Here is a 23,937-nt window from a genome sequence, read left to right on the forward strand (position 1 = left end):
AAAAAAAAAAAAGTTTTAGTTGAAACCATGAGCATTATAGATTCCTGATTTCAAGTTTTGTGTCTTTTCATATGACCATTTAAATTAATCTTTATATAATTTGATGTTGAATTTTGGTGACTGGCAGAGATAGAAAAAAAACTAGAATTTTTTACAGATGATGTGAATCTCTTAGTTCTGCAGTCTTTTGTTGTACATAGTTTACCTTGTCATTACTACTATCTTTTATTTATTATGAATTAAAAGTAAGAGTTTTATGTAAAATATGTGTAATATGATTATCCTAGACTTTTAGCTTTTCAGTAATATTTGTAGTTGTTTTAGATTACTTGTAATATATTTTACTAAAATTTAGAGATTCCCAAAGATGTTTATAAAAAAACTATATAGAATTTGAAGAGATGGATGTGATCTTTTAAAAATGTAAGTAGACTTGGCCGGGCGCGGTGGCTCAAGCCTGTAATCCCAGCACTTTGGGAGGCCGAGACGGGCGGATCATGAGGTCAGGAGATCGAGACCATCCTGGCTAATACGGTGAAACCCCGTCTCTACTAAAAAATACAAAAAAAAAAAAACTAGCCGGGCGACGAGGCGGGCGCCTGTAGTCCCAGCTACCCGGGAGGCTGAGACAGGAGAATGGCGTGAACCTGGGAGGCGGAGCTTGCAGTGAGCTGAGAGCCGGCCACTGCACTCCAGCCTGGGCGGCAGAGCAAGACTCCGTCTCAAAAAAAAAAAAAAAAAAAAAAAAAAATGTAAGTAGACTTGAATCCAAAAGTAAATTTTTTTTCTTGCAAATATATGCCCTTGCTGAATATTTGGAATGGCACTTTGCACTAAAATATCTGGGCTTATGTCTTAATTTAAGAAGAAATTATGCAATTTGCTTGCATGTTCTCTCTCTGGTTGAGGCACTCTTTTTCAGTTTGTGGCATTAAACTAGTTTGGGCTTGAGAGCAGAGACTATATCTTTTTGACTTTGTGTCTATGGTGTGTGGCACATCCTAAGGACTCAACAAAATGTTTGCTGAATTAACAAATTATTGTATTCTCTTGTGTGTTTTTAGGACCCTCTTCCACTGATTGTCCTCTCTGGTATCATCAGTCTTTCCCTATCTCTGTGTAGTAAACCTCAGGCTCAAACATACTCAAATCTGACTTATGTCTATTCTAGATGTTCAAAAACATTCTCATTAAAAATAGCTTGAACTTTTCATTGGAATCCTTTGAAGTTAACTTTTCAGAAGAATTAACATATAGCTCCAAATGCTGTCTTCCCATTTATTCACACTTTTGTGTCTTTAAGTAGAGTTTTATCATTTTCTTCATATAGTGTGCTCTGGTCTTGTTAATATTTTGTGTTTTTATTATTGCTGTGTGTAGAATATGTTTAACTTTTCAAACTAACTTATAATAAAGTTACTGAATTTTGTACATTTAGCCACCTCATAGAACCCTGTTTATTTCTAACGATTTTTTAGTTGATCCTCATATATGCCTCATAGTTAATTGACTGTGTTACAAATAACACTTTTTATGTCTTTTTTTTGTCTTGTCAAATTGGCTAGAAGATTTTGAACAATGTTAAGTTTAATGGGAATTCTGGCATCTCTGTCTTTAAAGGCATTTCCCTGGACCTGGGGCTAATGTCTATATTCCCAGCACTTTGAGAGGCTGAGGTAGGGAGGAGCACTTGAGCCCAGGGGTTCAAAATCATCATAGGCAACATAGTGAGACCCTCTCTCAAGAAAAATAAAGTCATTTCTTTTAGGCTTAATTATAATGTTACTCATTTTTTTCTTGACTGTCCCTTCCTTTGGCTTTTTGGCATCCTTCTTCCTGATCCTTGGAATGTGGTTGTTCTCCACTGTTAGCTACTTTCTCTCTCACAGAATCTGCACGTATTCTAAGTGGTGCTATTCATCACTGTGGTGTCAAATATTATCTTTATACTGGAGATTTCTACCTTTTATCTTTAATTTCTAAGTGTCAGGTTTAATTTTTTTAAATTTTATTTCAATTGTTTTTGGGATACAGGTGGTTTTGGGTTACATGGATAAGTTTTTAGTGGTTATTTCTGAGATTTTGGTGCACTCATCACCCGGACAGCGTACACTGTACTCAGTATGTAGTCTGTTATCCCTCACTTCCTCCCAACCTTCCCCACCGACTTCCCAGAGTCCACTATATCATTCTTGTGTCTCTGCGTCCTGATCAACTATTCATTTCTAGTTTACCATTTAACTTGTCCTTTCGTCCCCTCTTCCTTCTTAATCAAGCTTTTTATGAGTTTCATACATATAGTACATATAGTGATGAACAAAGACAGACATTGTCCCTGCCTTTATGGAGTTTATAGTCTAGTTGGGAAGACAGATATTTAACAAGTAATAAAAGCTGTGAAAAATGCAGTGAAGAAATGAGATATTATTAGAAGTGTATGACAAAGGGTCTGTGGAGAATCATTATCTAAGTGCCGTTAAAGCTGAAACCTGAAGGAGCGGCAAAGAGTGAGGGAAAGCTGACCATACAAGCAGTAGAAATGATATGTGCAGAGGTTTAAGTGGTAAGGAATATGACATATTTAGGGGACTCAAAAAAAGGCACATGTGGCTAGAGCAGAGGGATGGAGTATGAGTGATGAGGAATAAGGCCTGAGAGGTAAAGAGGAAACAAAATTTATTAATTGAACAAATGTTACAAATATTTAATGGCTCTACTCTGTACTAAGCACTATTCTAAGTTTTGGGGATTCAGCATGAACAAACCAGGCAAAACTTTCTGTTCTAATGGAACATACACTCTATTGGGAAAAACATGTGATAAACAAAGTAAATAAATCATATATGGTATGTTAGTGATAAGTGCCAAGGAGAAAAAAGTGAAGAAGTTACTTAGAGGAGCCAGAGAAACTTTCATTGGAAGTAAAAATGTTAAATTCCAAGCAGAGGTTACTAGTGAATGCACACAATGAAGGAGTTTGTCTCGTATATTTGAGAGCAGCAGAGAGGGCAGGATAGTTGGAGTGGAGTGAGTGAGAGTGTCAGTAATAGGAGATGTGGTCAGAGAGATAACAAGGCACTTAGGTCAAATAAAGCCTTTATGTTTTGGCTTTTATTCTGAGTGAGATTGGAAGATATGGGAGGGGTTTGAACAAAAGAATGATATGATCTGTAAGACTGTCACATTGTACTATTTCATGGGGGACCTGTTAACACAGAAGTCCATGTAGAGTTGTTAAGTGTTATAATCCTGACCTGACTTAAGGTTTAAAAGAATCACTTCTGGCTGTTGTGTTAAAAATGGACCAAAAGGGGAATAGTGCTAGAAGCAAAGAGATGAGTTAGGAAGCCATGAGCAAAGTCCAGGTATGAGATGGTAGGGGCTTGGATTAAGTGGAAACAGTAAGAACTAGTCAGATTCTGGGTATATTTGATGTTCAGGTTACCAGGATTTCCTCTTCAACTGAATGTGGAGTGGAAAGGAGAGGAGAGCTTTAACTGGAAGTGTGAGGTTGCCATTAATTGAGATGGGGGAGACTTCATGAGGAGCAAAAATCTAAAAGCTTGATTTTGAACATGTTAAGTTTGAAATACCTGTTAGATATCCAGGTAGAACTGTTAAGTGGAGCATTGGGTATACATGTCTAAAGTTCAGAGAAATGTGGGCTAGATGTAAGTGGGAGTCATCAGTATATGGATAATTAAAGTGTATTAAAGGATTGATTCTACACTCTGATCTGTAAATTCTTTTTCACATAGCAGGGCTTTATGTACCAAGTTGAGGATTTGAGACTTATTTTGAGGATAGTACAAGTCATGAAAGGGTTAGACTAGCAGAGGCAATTAGATTTGGCTGCTGTGGGGAAAATGAAATGCAGAGAGGCAAAAGCGGATGTTGGGGGAATGTAATCAGAAAGATTTTGTAGTAGTTTGGGTGAGAGTTAATGATGAACAGAACTGGAATGGAGGCAAGGGGATGAAATATGTTGGGTTAACTATTGCTGTGTAATAAACCACCTCAAGCTTAGCATAAACTATAACCATTTTATTACTCTTATTTATTCCATGGGTCAGGAATTTATACAGGACACAGCAGAGGTGGCTTATGGCTGTATCACAATATCTGAGGCCTCATCTGTGAAGAATTGATGGGCTGGGGTGGCTCACAAGGCTGGAGGCTTTATTCACATGTGTGGTGCCAGGACTGGGATGACTCAAAGGCTGGACTCAGCTAGGAATGCCAAACAGAATACCTATGTGTAGTCTCTCCATATGACTTGGGCTTCTCAAATCCTGGAGGCTGCATTCAGAAAGGAAGCATTTGAAGAACAAGCATTCCAAAAACCAAGGCAGAAATTGCAAGGCTTCCTCTGACGTAGCCTCCAAAGTCATGTGCTGTCCCCTCAGCCACGCTCCTCTGGTTACAAACAAGTTTGTATTACCAGTCTAATTAAAGGGGAGGGGAACTAGATTCCACTTTTTGGGAAGAGATGTCAAGGTCACCTTGCAGAAAAGTATGTGGCTTAGGAGATTTTGCAGCTATCTTTGGTAAATATCTGCCAAAAGAAGGAAATAACACAATTCAAGGTATGTTTAAGAAGACTTGGGGAATTATTTGAATTAGGAGGTAAAGGAGAAACCCAGGATTTATTCATTTAGTATACTAATATTTAAGTTCCCATTATATGCCCAGCACTGTACTGAGATGGTTCTGAAAACTTGGATTGATAGTGATGCCATTTACTGATTTGAAAAATACTGTGGAGAGAGACAGAGATGGTAAGTTAAATTTTGGATGTATTGAGTTTAGGGTACCTCTGAGGTTACATCCAAGCGGAAATTTCCGGAAAGCAGCTGAATAAAATGCATCTCGAATACAGAAGACTAAATTAGTAGAAATAAATTTGGGAATTATCGGTAGAGGATAAAAGTAGAAAAGAACTTAAAATTGTCCTGAGAAATACCAGTATTTAATGAACAGCTGGAGGAGGAAGAGTTGGCAAAAGTTACTGAGGAAGAATAGCTAGGAGGAGGGAAAAAAACAGGGATAATGGTATCAGAGATTCTTAGGGGTGAGTATGTTTCAAGAAAGAGTGGTCCAGTGTAGGAGATTAAACTGAGAGGTCACATAAGATCAGGACCAAAGATGATTATTGTCTTTGACAATATAAAGGCCATTTGGAGACCATAGGAAGACATTTTTGTAGTATAGTGAGAGTAGAAGCCAGATTGGAATTGGTTCAGAAGCTAGAGAGAGAGAAGGTGTTGAAATATAGGTATTTGTCTATAAAGATAACTTTTTAAAATGACAATGGGAAATAGCCAGCCTGGAGAGAGGCATGGCTAAGTAATATAGATTATTCAATTATCTAATAAACTATAATAATTATATAGTGTTTATTATATAATATATAATTATAGAGACATTTTGTAGGGAGGAAAAGCTCTCCCTTGGGAGACTGTAGGTTTGAGTTCTAGTGTACTCCTTCATCCCTTCTCCAGTTCTCCAGTTTTTACAACACACACACACACATTCTCTCTCTCTCTCACACACACACACTCATGTGTATGGTTGCCATGGTTGCTTCTCTAACTTTGCTCTCCATGCTGATGCAGTAGCAGTAGTTCTTGAGATGTTGGCATCTTCAGTAGGGAGATAGGACATTGCCATTAAATAGGAATACAAGAAAAAAGCAGTGCAGGTGAGTTAGTGGCTGTGCATTTAGGAAATTGAAGTTGTTCATTATGTCTGTGCTTAAGGAGGTTGAAGTCTTATCTTTCAGCTCTCTCACTTCTAGTATCAAGTTTGCTGTGGAATTCCTGCATCATGTTGTATTTTGCTTGACCTTTTGCTTGCCTTATTCTAAAGACTATTCTAAAGACTTGACCCTTTTCACCTCACCTCTCAACCTGCACTGAAATATTAAATCAGTTTGCAACTTTCTGAGAAGCAGAGCATGCAGGAAATGGAATATAAGAACTATTTCAGTTTATGTGGATAACCTGAAAAGTATCTTTAAGGTATACCTTAAGACATATTGCGTATACTGATGGAAAATAATATGGTATAGTGAAAAATATGCTAGGCTAGAGATAGGGTTTTAATTTTGACTTTGCAAATTAGTTTTGTAATATTAGGCAAGTTATTTCATGATGTGTAAAATGGCGGGGCCTATGTAGGATGCCTTTAATTGGCCTTTCTTATTGTAAGATTCTATATTTCTAAAAGAAGTCTTTTTAGGAAAAGTTTTGGTAAGAGATTTTTGTGGATTTCATTTCAGGTGCCCTAATGCATGAGTTATCAAATGATGGTGCTCGTAGACAATTTGAATTTTATCTGGAAGAAATGATCCTCCCTCTCATGGTAGCTAGTGCCCAGAGTGGGGAACGGGAATGTCATATAGTGGTGCTTACAGATGATGATGTGGTTGATTGGGATGAAGAATATCCACCACAGATGGGAGAAGAATATTCACAAAGTAAGTATTCTGGCATGTTTTCTTTCTCCTGAATCATCACAAATTATTTCTTGTGTGTGTTAAGAAAGAGCTCTTCTCATAGACCAGCAAACTATAGCCTGGGGGTCAATTCAACCCATCACCTATTTTTATAAATTAAGTTTTGTGTATTGCCTATGGCTGCTTTCATGCTACAGTGGTAGAGTTGAGTAGTTGCAGCAGAAACTGCATGGCTCGCAATGCCCAAAGTATGTCCCTGTGCAGAAGAATATGCCCCACCCATGCCATACACACATAGTTAGTTATTTGTTTACTCTCTGGAACTTGATAGATTTTTTTTCTTTGTATTTAAAAGCATTCAGGAGAACTAGTTCCTTTATAAAAAAAACTTTTTAAAAAATGAGTTTTGTTTTATATAAATTTAGAAGCTTTAACTCATTGATTTTGAAGATAACTTGAAGTTCTAAGGTACCCTTTTAAAAAATATCATATATGTTCATCAAGGATACAATGACCCTTCATAAGCCTTTGTACTATAGTTCTTTTGGGTATTTCTGACCAAAATGACCTGTCTTGAGCAGCAGTCACTAACATTTTTTCTTATTTTTTTGTTATTTTTCTTGATGAGCCCAATATTAGTATTTTTGACCAGTTTAATAAATAAGGAAGAATTGAAAGAATGACTCAAGGAATTGAATAAAATAGCCTAGCATCTTCTTCTGTACTATATAGTCTGTTGTCTTGGTAAGGATTAGGGTTTAATATAGAAAGTACCAAAACATTTTATCTCTGATTTTCCGTTTTACATACGCTTTTCTAAAATCAAAACAAAGCAGACTCCAGATGGCATTCTTTTTTACTTCTAAAGGAGATTTTTGAAAGATTATTTTAACACAAGTTATGGTAACACTTTTCAGAGTTTGCATTGAGATATTTCTTTTGCATGATGTACTTAAATGAGTGTTGTGATTCCTTTGTGGATAGTTGTTGTAATAGACATTTCTGTTGCTATTTCCTCAGTTCTAGGCTCTTTGCTGACAATGTTTTTCTATAATATGTGGAATAAAAAGTTGAACAAACCCCAAGAAAAATGAAAGGTTGTCAAAAATAAAGAGGTATACTAAATTATTTTCTGTTAAGGAAAAGGAATGAACAAGCTTATAACTTTTATTTTACTTTTCAAAAGGTTTGACCCCAAGAAAGTACAGCCAACCATAGAACATAGAAATGATATTATAGTGATAAAGGAATTATAATAAACCTGGTGTTTTCTTTTCCATTGTTGAACTTTTCACTTCAATATTTTTTTGTTTTCTTGTTTTTTATCTTAAAGCTTAAAAGGCCTGAAAACATTTTACTTAGTTGTCTAAATATGTATTATTTTGTATCAAGATGATCCAATACAAAGGAGATTCATTTGAGGAGCTAGAGATAGCCTTTTGGCCTGATTTTTCTACATGTGACTTTATGACATAGATTGTCCTTTCTAAGATCTAAAATAATCTTTTTCTTAAAATACCAGTAAATCTTAAGGATATAGTAATAATCACAAATTTACCCCATGAGTAGAGTTTATATACGTATTTTCCTTTTATTGGCTCTTAAACCAGCATGTTTGGTTTGTGAGTGTGTTTTTCTTTTTTTGAAAAAACCTTTGCAGTTCACCTTTTAAGGGAGATAACTCAACCTGAAAGAGAGAAGGCGAGGAATGTCCATCAGTCTAACTCCCTGAAGTTCTCAGCACATTTGGAAGACTCAACATGTTGTCAGTGGAATGTCTGTCCTTTGCAAAGCCAGTTTGCTCTAAACAGACTAACCTGGGCAGAACTTGCTCAAATCTGCCATTTTTAACATCAGTATTAAATGGGGCTGTTCGCCTGAATGGAAAACAGTTTGTGGGGAGGGTCTTTGCCTTTTGGGAAATTATTAATAGTTGCTCAATCCATGAAATGTAAAATGTATCTGTTTTGTACTCTTTGACAAGGCAGTTTTTCCCCCTCTAGACTAGGCCTTGTAGACATCTTAGCAAAGTGCTTTACTTTGCTTGATAATGATGCAATATTGATATCTTCTTTGGATTATCTTATTTAAAACTTGGGGCAGATCCCATTACAATAAATGTGTAGGTGATGTATCTTTCAGAAGGAGATTCTTCCTGTGGATTGGGTTTTCTGATTGGTTGTCAAAGCTTTTCTTGTTTCCACTTAAGTAGACATTTGCTTCTACATTAACTATACTGAATACTGCCCTGTCATGTTGGCTAGTCATCCTTTGGCATTACTGCATCCATTATTTGGGCTTTTAGAACTGTTAGGCCCCTTTGATGAGCAAGATAAATTTAAGTTCATCTGTAAATCCTTTAATGTTAATACAATAATAATTTTGTCTTTTTGTTTCCAGTTATTTATAGCACAAAATTATATAGATTTTTCAAGTATATTGAAAACAGAGATGTGGCCAAGTCAGTTTTGAAGGAGAGGGGTCTTAAGAAGATTAGATTGGGAATAGAAGGTAAGACATTTTCGTTATTTTCTATTAATTTTCTTTTGAAAACAAAAGGTTAAAACAATTGGATCTTATTTAGAATACAGTTGGAATACTTTGAGAAAACTCTGACAAATGATTACCACATGCTTTATGCAGTAGACCTATAAATAACAAAAATCAACTGCACTTAGAAGACAGATAAAAGGCCATTAGAAATTGTTATTCCATAAGATTCTCTAGTGATAGAGATATGAATTTGTCTTTTTCTGCCCTAGTTTGCCCTAATTCATTTTTGACAAAGCCCATGTGGTGTGTGTAGACATGAATATATGTACATTCCCATAGGATTGGCAGGACTCTTTGCATAGTAGTGGTCATTGAAGCTCAATAGAATTAAAAATTACTTCCTGAAAATTCATGTAGCAGCAGCACTACTAATAGCTTACTTAGGTCTTAAAGTGTAATAATAGCTTATTTTCAAGGTGAATACAAATTATGAAATTTCTTTCATCTTATGTAAATGCATAGTTTTAGATAGCTTACTTTATGAATTAAAAGAATTTTCTGTAGTGTTTTATCAGATGCCTCTTTTATTTTAAAATACCCTTAAGAAGAACAAAGTATCTTAATTGATATAACATGATAATGTAAAGAGTAAAGGCTCTGGAGCCAGATTACTTATGTTCAAATCCTGTGACTTAATAGCTGTGTGACCTTGGCCAAGGCACTTAAAAATTCTGTGCCTCAATTTGTTTCCTCTAAAATGAGAAATGAGTACTTTATAAGGTTTTTGTAAGGCTAGAATGAATTAATACGTGAAAAACACTGAAAACACTGCCTAGTACATAGTAAATTCGCAGTATATGTTTGTGATGGTGATAATGAAGATAATAGTGTTGATCATTGACCTACCTGGTTGAACTGCTGGAGAATAGTAATGGGCTGCTGAGGTATATAGAAAGAATAACCAGAAACAGGATTTTTGTGTGGGAAGGGCCAGAGACTTTGGGCTTAAAAAGCAGTGGAATTGCTGATATATGAAGCGTTGGTCTAGTGCCCTAGTCCATTACTTGGTAAACAGGAGATTTAGCTACTTGGTCTTAGAGCTAGAGAGAAGGCACTGGGAGCTACTTTAGATTGGGAGGACAGGGAAGGCCTCTGAGGAGGGGAGGCCTGGTGACAAAAATGGTTCTAGAAGGAGAAAATAGCAAGTGCAAAAGTGTTGAGGTAGGAATGAGCTTACTATATTTGTGGTACAGAAAACATACATATGTCTGGTATAATAAATGAGGAGGAGATTTGAAGAGATATAGTTGGTCTGAGAATTAGTAGAAGAGATAAAGTAGGATCAGAAGATGCAGGGTCTTATAGGCCATGGTAAGGAGTATACTGACCAAGTGTCTTAAGGTAAGTCCCTCAGCCTTTCTGAGCATCAGTTTCCTTTATCTTGGTAGTAAGTATAATATTCTGTATATCTTAGAGGATAGTTGTGATAATCAAATATTATTTACTAGAAATTCCTTCCTTCCCACTCTACTTCCTCTTTCTTTTCATGGCAACTATTCATCCTTCAAATCCTCTGAAACCTTATTGGAATTTCTGTGAAATTGTTCCTTAGAATAGTTTGCTATAATATACTCTGTTCAGTCATAGACTGTGAGCTCCTTGAGAGAAGTCAAGTTGCATATTGCATACCTAACATGTGGCCTCGTTCCTAGGTATAGGTGGTTCTCAAATAGTAAATAAAAGATTTATGGAAAAGCTATATGTAAATTAGTTACTGAAAGTGAGGACTTCTTTCTCTGTCACAGGGAGAAAATAGCAGTGCTCTAAAGCATTGAGCCATAACTCTTAAATGAATTTTCATATAATAGTAAGGACCTAGTAATAAGTACTATTTACTATTAACCTTATATAAAATTCATTTAAAATAGTACACTATATGTGTGTATATATATTATGTAACGTATATATCTGTATATATATATCTGATATATATGATATTTCACTCCTTAATATTTTAATATGCAGCTCTAAAAAATATTTTAACATACCCTATAAAATTAAGAATACTTTATTTGAATCAATCCACATTAAAATTTCTCAGTGGTCTCCCCAAACTTCCTTTTAGCTGTTTTCTTTAAACCAAGATTCAGTCTAGGACCACATCTTATAACTAACTGCTTGTTTTGTCAAATTTCTCAATCTAGAGTAGTTCCTTATTTATGATATTGTCCTATTGACGAGTCTGGGCCAGTTGTCTTGTAGAAGGTCCCACTTCTGGATTTGCCCTATTATTTCCTTGGTGTGTCCTTCAGTTTAGTAATTTCTGTGAACTGTAAGTTAGATTAAAGGCTTAGTCCGTGTATTAGTCCTTTTTCTCACTGCTATAAAGAACTATCTGAAAGTGGATCATTTATGAAGAAAAGAGGTTTATTTGATGCACACTTCTGCATGCTTAACAGAAAGCATGACTAGGAGGCCTCAGGAAACTTACAATCATGGCAGAAGGCGAAAAGGAAGCAAGGACTTTCTTCACATGGTGGCAGGAGAGAGTGAAGGGGGAACTGCCACATACTTTTAAACCATCAGATCTCATGAGAACTCACTATCACAAGAACAGCAGGGTGGAAACTGCTGCCATGATTCAAACACCTCCCACCAGGCCCTTCTCCTGACACGTTGGGATTACAATTTGTAATGAGATTTGGGTGGGAACACAGAGCCAAACCATATCTGTGGGTGACAACCTGATCCCTCTATTATAAGATTAAGCTGTTCCTTTGTGTGGTATTTTGACACTAAGAATGTTCAGCTCCCCGCTAATCATTACCTAAAGGTTTTAAATACTAGTTGATAATTTTTGCCTGAATTTGTAATTTCATTAAAGATTGAAAAATGATAATTTTCTAATTTATCATTCCTTTTACATTTATCAGCTGGTATTTTGTAAAACAGAGCTTTCCTCTACCTAATGGGGTTATTTGGTTAGCTATCACTATCTCTGTTTTTAAGAGAAAGAAGCTAAAGCTTAAAAGGTTAAATACTTATTGAAGTTTTTTTGGGAATAAGTAGCAGAGCCAGGTCTTGAATCCAAGTCGCTGTGATTTGAGTCTGTGAGTGGTTTTGAAATATTATTTTAAGTGGGAATTTTAAAAATTTAAAATTTTAAATTATTTGCCTGTGTACTACAATCTGTGATATTGGGCTTGACTTTGGCAGGACGGTAACTAACCAAGCTCTTCTATTCTTTTTTTCAATAACTGCTTCTGTGTACTCAAGCACTCTTTCCTTTCTCAACTAATATGTACACCAATAACCGTATTTTCTCATCAAGTCTATTACTTTTTCCTCTTGAAAAAAATAAGTAGAATAGTCATAACCCCGGCAGAAGTGCTGAGACTTTCTTGGGATGAAAGAAAAAAAATGAGATTTCCAAGGTAGACATTTTGTTACTATCCTCCCCCACCATTGCTGTGCCCCTGCCATACCAATCCCAAGTCCCTTAAAAGTAGTTTATTAGAATATTAAATGTGTTGACTTTTATGGGAGCTAGATTGGGTTGATGTATCAGAGACATGAGGAGGACCAGAGAGAACGTGGATATGTGAGAAAAGATGATGAAATATAAGGCCAGAAGTATTAAAAAAATAATTTTAGTTCTGTGGTCCCATATTCATATTGAGAGATTGCTATAGTCAGGCCTCTTCTACTTAATTTTAAGCAGGCTTTTTGGGTTTATTGGTGTTGTTAAACACAAATGTGTCATGGGAAAGCACAAATAATTCTCACCTAAATCATTCTTCACACCACAATTCCACCAAAAGGCACTTCTTTGGAGTTTTTCATTTTGTTTCACTTATCCTTTAATGGAACAGCATCTCTCAACCTCCTAGGGCTGGGTTCTTAAGGCAGTTTAGGACTACTGCTACCCCATCTAGCAGACCATGTTGGATGTGGCCTTACTCCCATCATTAGTCCTTGTCCTGAACTCAGTGGAAAGCTCTCTTCTATCAGAGTAATTGGCCGAGACTTAGAACAGAACCAGAAGTTTAAGATTACAAACTCTGAAATAATTGTAGAATTACAGTTCCCATAGAATACAGGAAATGTGAGACAAAGTAATGAAGTCTTTAATTGGATGGGATTGTGAATTATTCTACCCTCCACGTCCTGGGCAGGAATGGCAAGACAGTAGTAGGACTGGCTCTTATCGCTGAAAGTTCACCTATATGCAGAACCTCTGATTTCCCAATTCCATGTTTCTGGAACTGCATACAAAATTTTGTTCTCTGCAAGATTTAAACAAACTAAGCTTAAAAAAAAATCTGAGCTTCTCTTTTAATAAAGAGTATAATTTACTCTTATTAAAGAGTAGAATCTACTCATGGCTGTCCTCCATTTGACCATAATCTGTCTTCTAATGTTACCTCCAGCTGTTTCCCAGTACACTTTCTGTTCCAGTCATACATGTGTTAGGGTCTCCTAAACCATCTTCTGTGTTCCTGCCTCTGTAGCTTACCTGATGCCATTCTCTCCTTAGAATGATACTCTCTCTGCCTACCTTGTGCTCCCCTTGTTTTTGCCCATCCCAATCTTGCTTATCCATTAAGATTAAGGAAGGCCTTCAAGAAGCTTTTTCTATTTTAGTCCATTGGAATTTCATTCATCTTCTGAATTCTTTATGCTTCCACTATTGCTCTAACACTGTGTCTTATGTACATAAATTTTGTTTGGAATATTCTTTGACTTTATGAACAATTTAATCACTCTCAGTAGACCGTAAACACCTTTAAGGTAGCACTCTGGCATTACAATTCTCTGATGTGGTAACTGCTAAACCATTAACTGTTGACTGAATAGGTTGGTAAATCTGCAAGTCAGGGGCAGGCTCTATCTATCTAGCTATCTATCTATCTATCTATCTATCTATCTATCTATCTATCATCTATCTATCTATCTATCTTATCTGTCTATCAGACGGAGTCTCGCTCTGTTACCAGGCTGGAATGCAGTGGTGCAACCTCGGCTCTCTGCAGCCTCCGCCTCCTGGGTTCAAGTGATTCTCCTGCCTCAGCCTCCTGAGTACCTGGGACTACAGGCGCACGCCACCACACCCAGCTAATTTTTGTATTTTTAGTAGAGACGGGGTTCACTATGTTGGCCAGGATGGACTCGATCTCTTGACTTCATGATCCGCCTGCCTTGGCCGCCCAAAGGGCTGATTTTACTTTATTTTTAAAGGAAAAAATGTTCTGAGTAAGATGGATATTGGAAGAGGTTATTACTTGTAACTGGCATGTCCTGGTAGTTCATTCACTCTTTGCTCAAATATTTGCTTAGCACCTGCAGTGTATCAGGTACTGTGCTAGGCACTGAGGATACACCAACAGAGACACTGGCTTTGCCATATAGGAACTCATTATTTAGGTCAGAGAGTCAGACATACAAAAAGGTAATTACAGTTTAGTTGTGTTATGTATTGTTAACATATGGGAGTGCTATGGAACATAAGAAGTGAATGATTAACTGTGTGCAGAGTCTTAATGTTTTTGCCAGGGATAAAAGAAGGTGGAGTGCAGAGGTAAGGAGGCTGAGAGGGAACAGGCAGCAGAACAATTTGTGTAAAAGCATGTTTCGGGAAAGCTTAATATGGCAGGTGTATTTAAGAACTCTAGAGTTAGAGTGTAGTATGATAATAGATGACAGTAAGTAGATTGGAACCAGGTTGTAAAAAAGCCTTGTATAATATTCTAAAGAGTACAGACCTTCCCATTAAGCATGAGGAAGCCATTGGTAGTTTTTAAGCAAGGATTGTAATATGATTACATTTGTCTAGAGTGGTGATTTTGTGTGGAGGACAGAATACAAGGAGATGGGAATTCTAAAGTCTTTCTAATAGTCCAGGAGGAATCAAGGACGAGGGAATGGAGATGGAGACCTTTCTGATGTCTGGTGCTGCCTTCAGAGGCAATTGACCAAGAGTATGAAATAAAGACATTCTACAGGTTTTTAGATTTTTAGCTTTGTTCACCCGCTGCACCTATCTCACCCCCACCACATACACATATACTCCACACATGGCTATTTGTACTAGCTACCAACGATGCCTACATGCATTCCCTTATGCAATAATCGTTAATTGATCCTCTACCATGTGAGACCATTCTATTTTTTCTAACTATGGTCTAACTTTGGCCTATGGGCCAAAATCAGCTCCTTGCCTGTTTTCTATAAAGTTTTATTGAAACATACACATGTGGCTGGGCACAGTGGCTCACGCCTGTAATTCCAGCACTTTGCGAAGCCGAGGATCACTGGAGGTCAGGAGTTTGAGATCAGCCTGGCCAACATGGTGAAACCCCATCTCTACCAACAATACCAAAATTAGCTGTGGTGTGGTGGCAGGCGCCTGTGATCCCAGCTACTCTAGAGGCTGTGGCAGGAGAATCTCTTGAACCTGGAAGACAGAAGTTGCAGTGAGCCAAGATAGCACCACTGCATTCCAGCCTGGGTGACAGAGACTCCATCTCCAAAAAAAGAAAAACATACACATGCTCATTTATTTACATACTCTCTGTGGCTGATTTCACTTTACAGTGGCAGAGTGAAGTAGTTCTAGTAGAAACCATGTGGCCTACAAGCCTGAAGTATTTACTATGGCCCTTTACAGAAAATGTTTGCCAATCCCTGGTCCAAACTAGTTAATTCTTACTAGAAGAAAGAAGGGAAGGTGTCTGTAATAGTTTCTTAAGGACAGTTTATCTTTGGAGAAATGGCCTTACTAGTAAATAATTTTTTTTTTTTTTTTTTTCAAATCTAGGGTTGTCCTTACTTTTAAGTGACTATGTTCCAAAAGAGGAAAGTAATATTAGGTATTATTAATCAGGGAACGCTGCTTTGGAAATGTGACTGTAAATTGAATGCTTGGTTTTTGGGAGTAGTAATGTTAAAATGATATGGGAGGTTAAAATGTTGGCCTTGCTGATCTAGATGCAGAAGTATCAAGAACCACCTGGAGAGCTGTACAGCTTTTTCTTTTAATGAAAAAGGGAAGAAAAAAGTCAGAGCAATATAAAGATGAGATGTAGGTTTAAGGAAACTAGAAGGCTAATGTGGCATAATTTGCAGGCCTGTAGGCCAGGTAATCCTGTGACGAGAATATAAGGATACATAGCTAGAGGCCGGCGCGGTGGCTCGCACCTGTAATCCCAGCGCTTTGGGAGGCCGAGGCGGATCACTTGAGGTCAGGAGTTCGAGACCAGCCTGGGCAACATGGTGAAACCCCCCTCTCTACTAAAAATACAAAAATTAGCTGGGCATGGTGGCACATGCCTGTAATCCCTGCTACTCTGGAGGCTGAGGCAGGACAATTGCTTGAACCCGGGAGGCAGAGGTTGCAGTAAGCCAAGATTGCACCATGGCACTCCAGCCTGGGTGACAAAGTGAGACTCCATGTCAAAAAAAAAAAGGATACATAGCTAGAGACCAAGATCTGCTCCATACTATTGTACTGAGGACTCATCTCCAACATACTCCTACTTTAAGAATTTTTTTTTTTTTGATGGTTGGTATATTGAGTAATTGAAAGAATGATAGATTTTGTGAATTACATCAGTAGGGTTTTCGTCTCTGGCTCATGAACTAATGAGTAGGTGGATGGAATATTGTTTTCACTTCTTTGTTTTAATTTCTGTTTCTTTAGGATCTATAGCAGAAAAGCTTTCTAAGGCAAAATTGGGTGAGAGGTCTGTGTGTGTTTTCTTAGTTTTTAAAATCTTTCTTTCAGGTTATCCTACCTACAAAGAAAAAGTAAAGAAAAGGCCTGGAGGCCGCCCAGAAGTGATCTACAACTATGTCCAAAGGCCCTTTATTCGAATGTCCTGGGAGAAGGAAGAAGGAAAGAGTCGGCATGTAGACTTTCAGTGTGTAAAGAGTAAATCTATCACCAATCTTGCAGCAGCTGCAGCAGACATTCCCCAGGACCAGCTGGTGGTCATGCACCCAACTCCACAAGTGGATGAGCTGGATATTCTCCCTATCCATCCCCCTTCTGGCAACAGTGACCTCGATCCTGATGCACAGAATCCAATGCTGTGATGCTGATTTTCCTTGAAACCATAGCATGCTACTCTTCACAGTGACGTTGTACTCTCCTCATTCTGCACTGCAAGGCCACTGTTCTTCATTGTGAGATGCACATAACAATGTTTAGGATATTGCAGTGTAGGTTCTTTTAAAGACCAAAGGTAGCTGAATGGTTTTTTTAAAAATGAGTACAACTCTAGCATTTTGAAGTTCCAATTATATAAATGTATTTGTTTACCAGTAGGTTTGTGAAATTGGTTCTTTGTATGGGGGACGGTCCTTTTTCACACATCTAGGTCTTTTCAAAAGTGGTGGAAATTGGCAGCTGGGGTACTTTCAGTTTGGATTGATAGTCATCACACCCCAGATAAAATGCAGAGTATTCTATAGTTGCACTTTATAAATGGTGGTTAAATGGAAATGTTCAAGCCATTTTATAGTTGTGATACACAATGTAATTTAAGTGCTTCTGTCAAAGTATTCCTCCAGTAAAAATTGTATAGTTTGCTGCCCTTGATGAGCAAAAAGTATTTATCTTGGGTTTATCTGAATGATCAGGATGAGATTTAATGCCCATAACTTACCAGTGCAGTTATCTCCAGGGCCGGTTCACCCTTTAGAGTGAGTCACATGCAGGGAGTGTGAAAGTCAGAAGTGGTTTATTATCCAGTCTGCCTTACCCTTAATCTGTTCACAGATATTTATTTACTAATGCTTTTTTTTCTTAAGAGTTACGGGATAGGAAAATGAAGTGTTTGCTCTTCATTTACTAAATGATTGTAAACTTGAGTTTTCATCAAAATAAAATTCCATTGTTTTAATGTTTCTGACCAAATTTATAACCATGTTGACTAGATTTTTAGTCTCATAATTTCCCATCTCGCTGGTATAAGTATTATTAGAAATAGTAGCTCAAGGAACTTTTAACTTATTATATGTGTGATGAGGCATTTAAATTCCTTACTAATTATAAAATATACTATAAATCAAAACAATATTAGATCTGAAAAGAGTATTTTCTAGCCCAACTTGATATGAAGGGCAAAATGACTTTACTAGTTCATATAGTCACCCTAAGTTTCAGAGCCAGTTTCTCATACTAGTTCAGTGCTTTTTCCATTATGCCATGCTACTTTGCTTAGCAAATTATTTATTCAAATACTATTCTAAATATTCTGTGGTCCAATTCAAGAAGGAATCAAATATTTAGGTGCCTTAGGACTGGGGTCACCTGCTATATAACTGAAGTAGTATTAGAGAGGTGCAGCATTAGAAAAGCCAATGTGTTAAATATAATCTTGAATTTATAATTTCAGAGGATTCGATGTTTGTGTGTAAGCAGTAACATCTTTGCTCTCACATAAATTAAAATTGCAACAATTTAGAAATGAACTATTTTAACAACACAGCTAAGCTAGTAGCATGGGGAAATTATGCAAGCCCAGAATTGCTATGAAGGCCAGAAAAGCACCACAAATTTTACTGGTGTAGATCATCCTTGAACATCCACTGTAGAAACTCATAATCCAGCCCTGCAACACGTAGGATTTTTTTTTTCTAATTATTTGAAATGTGAACAGTATTTATAGAACAAGGAAAACATTTATTAAAAATATTTAACTGTCTAGTACGTTATACTTTAACCCATATTTATAGTAAAGGATTCTTACAAGGAAGAATAAACGGCTTTATGATACAATTAGTATAAGAAATATCCACATGGGGGACTTCTTTGTAGTGTAAAAACACCATACATCTGAAATGACCATTTGCATATAAAAGCTACCAATGATGCTTCTGTGCACAATGATTAAAAAATTCAACACAAACAGAATCCAAAATATACAATTAATGCAAGCTATCCATAGCTAGCCCAATAATCAATGATGAGGAAACACTGGAGCAGGCTTAGTTCCACTTTGTCTGAAGTTACACATAGTAAGATTGACTTGTATCAATGGCTCTGAGATGGCTTTTATGAAGTCAGTACATAAAAGCTATTCTCTCCTTATCCAGTAAGCTTCACAGACTGTAAAACTCCACCAGTAATGCACTTTGATACTACAGCTGTTGCCAAAGCAACATGTAGGGTTTACAGTGGCCATGGCAAGTCACTAAAGTCAACAGGGCCACCCAGTCCAGCATCTGCTTCCAAGAGGCTCATGATGACAGCCATTGCTGCCTCATCATTACTGGGACTACTTGATCCTTGGTCGTTGTCAATCATGTCTATACCTATGTGGGGGTTCTCACCTGTGGGAGGAGATAAAAGACAGGTCAGTGATTTTTTTTTTAAAAGCATCTTTAGATTAAGTAAGCAATTCCTAAGCACACTTTTAATAAGAAAGTTACATTTAATGGTAGGGTGAGAGGCTGCTTTTTGGGCTGCATGGCTATCTTTTTTTATATTGCTGTTTTTCAGAGGAAAGTACCAATTTTTAAAAAATACATAAGACATAAGTGGGGTTAAGCTGTGAAGAGACACAGCTCTAAGGAATCAAATGATCATTTTAGAAATAAGTACAAAGTGCTTAAAATTTAAGAAATCTTAAAAATATTTGAGTTGAGCTTATTTTAATATTCTGATATAACCAGTTAAGAGGAGTTACAAAAAGAAAGGCAAATAGGAAGGGAGAGTTTAGGGGAAAAAAACAGATCTAGAAAGACAAGTAGAGAAAAAGATGGATGTGATGGGAAAAGCAAACTCTTTTCACTCAATGACTTTTAGTACCTTCTGATACGCTTACTAATCACCCTTCTAGGCATTATCTCTGAACCTTCATTAGCTTCCTCTCTGAAGAGATTATGCCCCACATGGGAGAAAGCCTATGTCTAGGTAGCTGTAGCCTCCTCTTGAGTTCCAGGCACACATTTGGACCTCCACCAAAACTCAAACACTGAAGTCAACTTTTTAGAGAGTTAAACAAATTTTAAACTTTTATTCTGTTCCTATCAAATTTATCTAGGATTAGCTTGTTTCATACAGTTCAGTTCTTAAAACTGACTATGTCAGATGTTTTGCAAGCTCATTGCAATGGAAATGAATAATAATGCCACTTACCAAGAATAGAAGAACTATCAGAATATGGATAACCTGGGTTCTCCTGAGCCTGGCCTGATAGTAGGCCACTGGAAGGAATGTCTGGAGTCCCTCCATTTAAAATCTACAAACAAAAAGAGGGAAGTGTGAAGTTTGAATCAGTATTATGAGCAATGCCAAAAGGAAAATGAAGCATGTTGGAAATGCATGGGGTGGGTTGGGGAGAAGCTTCAAATGGCTTCAGTTTTCTGTTGGATGATTTCAAACAAGGAACTGTTAGACAGACATGGTCATAGTAAGAAAAAAACCTCTCCCCCAACTGTTCTTTTCTCTTCATTTTAGTGAGCCCACAGAGGCAACTTAGAGGCTGAATAAAATCCCAAGAGCATTCAACTGCCTGGAATCATGATGCCCACATATTTCTTTAGGACCAATGCCTAAATTTCAATGAGCCCAGCTAGGTATTTCCCCATAAGGGAATAAAACATAGTGACAGATATTTCTGAAGAAGAAGTAAGTGGAGTTAAGCTGTGAAGAGACACAGCTCTAAGGAGTCAAATGAACAAAACACTTAAAAGTAAATCTCATACTACAGGTGCCAACTTCAGCAACCTGTGGTTTAAGTGCTTAAGACATGCCACTGGGGAGGATTATTACTGCTACTCAGTAGGAGAATTCTAATTCTGTCTCAAAATGTCCCCTACTCGCCCCAGCTGCCTTCCCCTGGCTGAGTCTCAAGAGCATTCTTTGAGACCTATCTGGATATACATGAGGAAACAGTTTGGTAGCTGCTCGGATTTCAGGCCTTGCCAGTAGGTGGCATTATAACTTACTTTATTTCCACAGCAATGTTTTGGTCTAGGGACCCTTTTACACTCTTAAAAAAATTATTGAGGACTCCAAAGAACTTTAGCTTATGTAGGCTGTATTTATCAATATTTACTGTATTTGAAATTAAAACTAATAGATTTCTTAAATGTGAGAAACCCACTACATGTCGACATAAATAATGAATAGTATTTTAATGAAAAATAACTACTTTCCAAAATAATAACAAAAAATTATCAAGAAGGGTATTAGTTTACATTTTTGCAAATCTCATGTCTGGCTTAATAATTTTCAACTGGATTCTCATATATGTTTTTCCACTCAGTCTATTTAGATACGTCTTCTGATTCAAGTATATGAAGGAAATCCGATCTCCCACAGATAAGTAGTTGGAAAAGGGAGGCATATTTTAATAGACTTTTCAAATAATTGTATTCTTTTTTGATACCACTTCAAAACTTGACACGTAGAAGTTTCTTAAAGGTGAGTTGCAAAGTGGAATCTGAAACCGTATCAATGAATTTTTTGTACTCTTTATATCTTTGCACTTAGGATAGATCTTTTACCCTTACATGATTTTGAAATATCTTGCATCATTTAGTTAGAAAATACTGGTTCACTGAATTATGCATATCTTCTATATGTTGACACATTTCATTATACAGCATCAAAATATCACCATTGTTAATACTTCCTATCTAATCAACATTTTTTAAGTTTTAGGAAGATCTCAAGGTCAAAGTAGCAGATACAAGTTTTCTAAAAATTCCAATTTTTGCTTGAAAGCTCACATTTTATCATTGGCAACAAATGTCAGTCATTTTCCTTGAAGTGACAGGTTAACTTCGTTCATTTCCAAAAAAAATTTATTCTAAATACACAAAACTGAATGACCATATACAATAAAAATGGTGTCCAATGAAAATAGCAGCTAGTTCAACTCACAACTTAATCACACAAGTAGTTTTTGAGACAAACATCATACTTTGGTGTGCAGCACAAGTTCTTTGTGTGTACTTCTCATTTTGTCACAGAGCATTAAAAAGATGTGTACTTGAGAATTTTATAAAAGTAATGATGGACATTTTCCCTCCCTCCTTCCCTCCTTGACAGGGTATCACTCTGGTTGCCCAGGCTGGAGTACAGTGGCACAATCTCAGCTCACTGCAGCCTCAACCTCCCCGGCTCAGGTGATTCTCCCACCTCAGTCCCCCAGTAGCTGGGATTACAGGTACATCACCATACCTGGATAATTTTTTGTATTTTTTAGTAGAGATGGGATTTCTCTATGTTGCCCAGACTTGCCTTGAACTGTTGGACTCAGTTTGCCTGCCTCAGCTTCCCAGAGTGCTGAGATTACAGGCGTGAGTCGCTGCACCTAGCCATGATGGACAATCTTAAATGAAACTAGCTTTAAACTTTTTTTTTTTTTTTTTTTTTTTTTATTGCGAGTGTGTGGTGATGAAGAATAGTGACTACTAGTATAGTTTGGTGCCACTTGTCTGATTTTGGTAAAATGCCAGCAGTTTTACCCAACAGTGCTTTTAGCATGAATAGTGCACATTATCAATACAGTGAAAAAATTAATGTTTTAACGTTATTAAGAAAATAGCTTTAACCTTGCAGACCCTTAAAAGGATCTTGTGCCCCCTCTTTCTGGAAAAAGACTGCAGATGACATTTGTAGAAGTGCTGCTTTATCTGAATTTTCCTTAGCGCTTCTGGATGTCTGTACTCTCCTGGGACCTACGGAGGCTCACTTAGGCTTCCTTTTTAGCTTGATCCTGAGTGAAACAACTGCAGGCAAAATGGTTCATTTTTGGACCTTCCAAATTTGAAAGTGACTGGAAAGGGCTGGGTATGGTGCACCAATTAATACTGCTGTCAGTTTTAACTGTCTTGTTTAAGCTGCTTTTCTTGTAAGTTCTGCTGCCCAGGATTCATCTCAGGAGAACACATCCAAATTTCTTCTCACAGATCCATTTTATAATCCATTCTTCCCAAAGAAAAGGAAGAAGTTTCATAAGTGCCTCAAAAATAGCTGGAGCTTTATGATGCAGAGCACAGCTTTTGATTGCTGGTAGTTGTTGATGTGAAAAGAATTGGAAGTCATGAGCCCAGGATTGTAGTTTCGGGCCATATTTATAAAATGAACACTGAGGAGCCTGGATCTTGTCACTATAATGTTGTGAAGGTGAGATGAAACAATGTATATGAAAGTTCTTTGAGTAATATTTAAGCCTATACTGGACTGATAACCTTTCAAAACCAAGTAGTAGAATCCCTGGTAATACCAGGAGTCAAGTAAAGTACCTAAAAGTTAACTTGAGAAGCAGAGACTGGAAGACCACCCTAAGAAGATGGTGGATCCAATATGCAGAAAGGACCTGGAGGTATAACAGAAGAACAACTAAGATGACGGCTGGCAAGCACTGTGTGTTAGGGGCAGGGGGACAAGGGGCACGGGATGCCAAACCCAGACTTCACCTGTCAATGGTATTGTGAGCCAAGCACTTTCACATATATTATCTCATAATAGGACCTCATGTGCAAAGATGCTGGCTACCCTAACCAGTATTAGCTCCATCATAAAGAAAACTAGGGCTTGAAAGTTGTACAAGTTCATATAACTAGCACATGGCAAGGCCAAGCTTCGAACCCAGGTCTTTCTTACTTTGTAGTCTTACCCATTAATTTGTTGACTTTCAACCTTTTCGAGGGGAGCAAAACCCTTTTTCACATAGAAATGTTTGCAGAAGATTCCTATATAAAAAAGAAGTATTGCTGCCCTTGCAGAAGCAGGATTTCTGCCCTTACCTTCTCTCCTTAGCAACTACCCCCACGCCCATCCCACCTGGTAACACCACAGCTCTTGGTAACATGAACAAACCTCCGGGGAGCTCAGTTTTGAAAGTCCTTGCCCTGCTTTTGATGGTTTGTGCCCTAGGAGTCCTGCCTATGGAAATTCCTAATATTCTCTCTCTGTATGTGTTTTAGGAGATGGGGAGGGAAGCCATTGTGTCCAAAATGCTGCCTTT

At 37.2% G+C, this 23,937-nt stretch overlaps 2 protein-coding genes across 11 annotated transcripts in view; one reads left to right on the forward strand and one right to left on the reverse strand.

Moving 5' to 3' along the window:
• BTBD10 (BTB domain containing 10) overlaps window positions 1-17,867 on the forward strand; it is a 72,393-nt gene extending 54,526 nt beyond the window's left edge. For 5 of the 10 annotated variants that reach the window (XM_017881563.1, XM_017881568.1, XM_017881569.1 and 2 more), the window contains 3 exons: window positions 6,281-6,478; window positions 8,858-8,968; window positions 16,734-17,853. In XM_017881563.1, coding sequence (XP_017737052.1) covers window positions 6,281-6,478; window positions 8,858-8,968; window positions 16,734-17,044 — 620 coding nt within the window. In that variant the 3' untranslated portion in view covers window positions 17,045-17,853. Of the gene's footprint in view, window positions 1-6,280; window positions 6,479-8,857; window positions 8,969-16,733 lie in introns of all 10 variants that reach the window. The other 5 variants (XM_017881567.1, XM_017881565.1, XM_017881561.1 and 2 more) reach the window with 2 other exon arrangements.
• Window positions 17,868-18,614: 747 nt separating this feature from the next.
• The window catches only part of BMAL1 (basic helix-loop-helix ARNT like 1), a 115,100-nt gene continuing 109,777 nt past the window's right edge, over window positions 18,615-23,937 (reverse strand). The window contains 2 exon segments of the mRNA XM_017881560.1: window positions 18,615-19,285; window positions 20,094-20,196. Coding sequence (XP_017737049.1) covers window positions 19,125-19,285; window positions 20,094-20,196 — 264 coding nt within the window. The 3' untranslated portion in view covers window positions 18,615-19,124.

The sequence above is a fragment of the Rhinopithecus bieti genome, unplaced genomic scaffold (genome assembly GCF_001698545.2).
Source record: "Rhinopithecus bieti isolate Rb0 unplaced genomic scaffold, ASM169854v2 scaffold_11944, whole genome shotgun sequence".
NCBI lineage: Eukaryota > Metazoa > Chordata > Mammalia > Primates > Cercopithecidae > Rhinopithecus > Rhinopithecus bieti.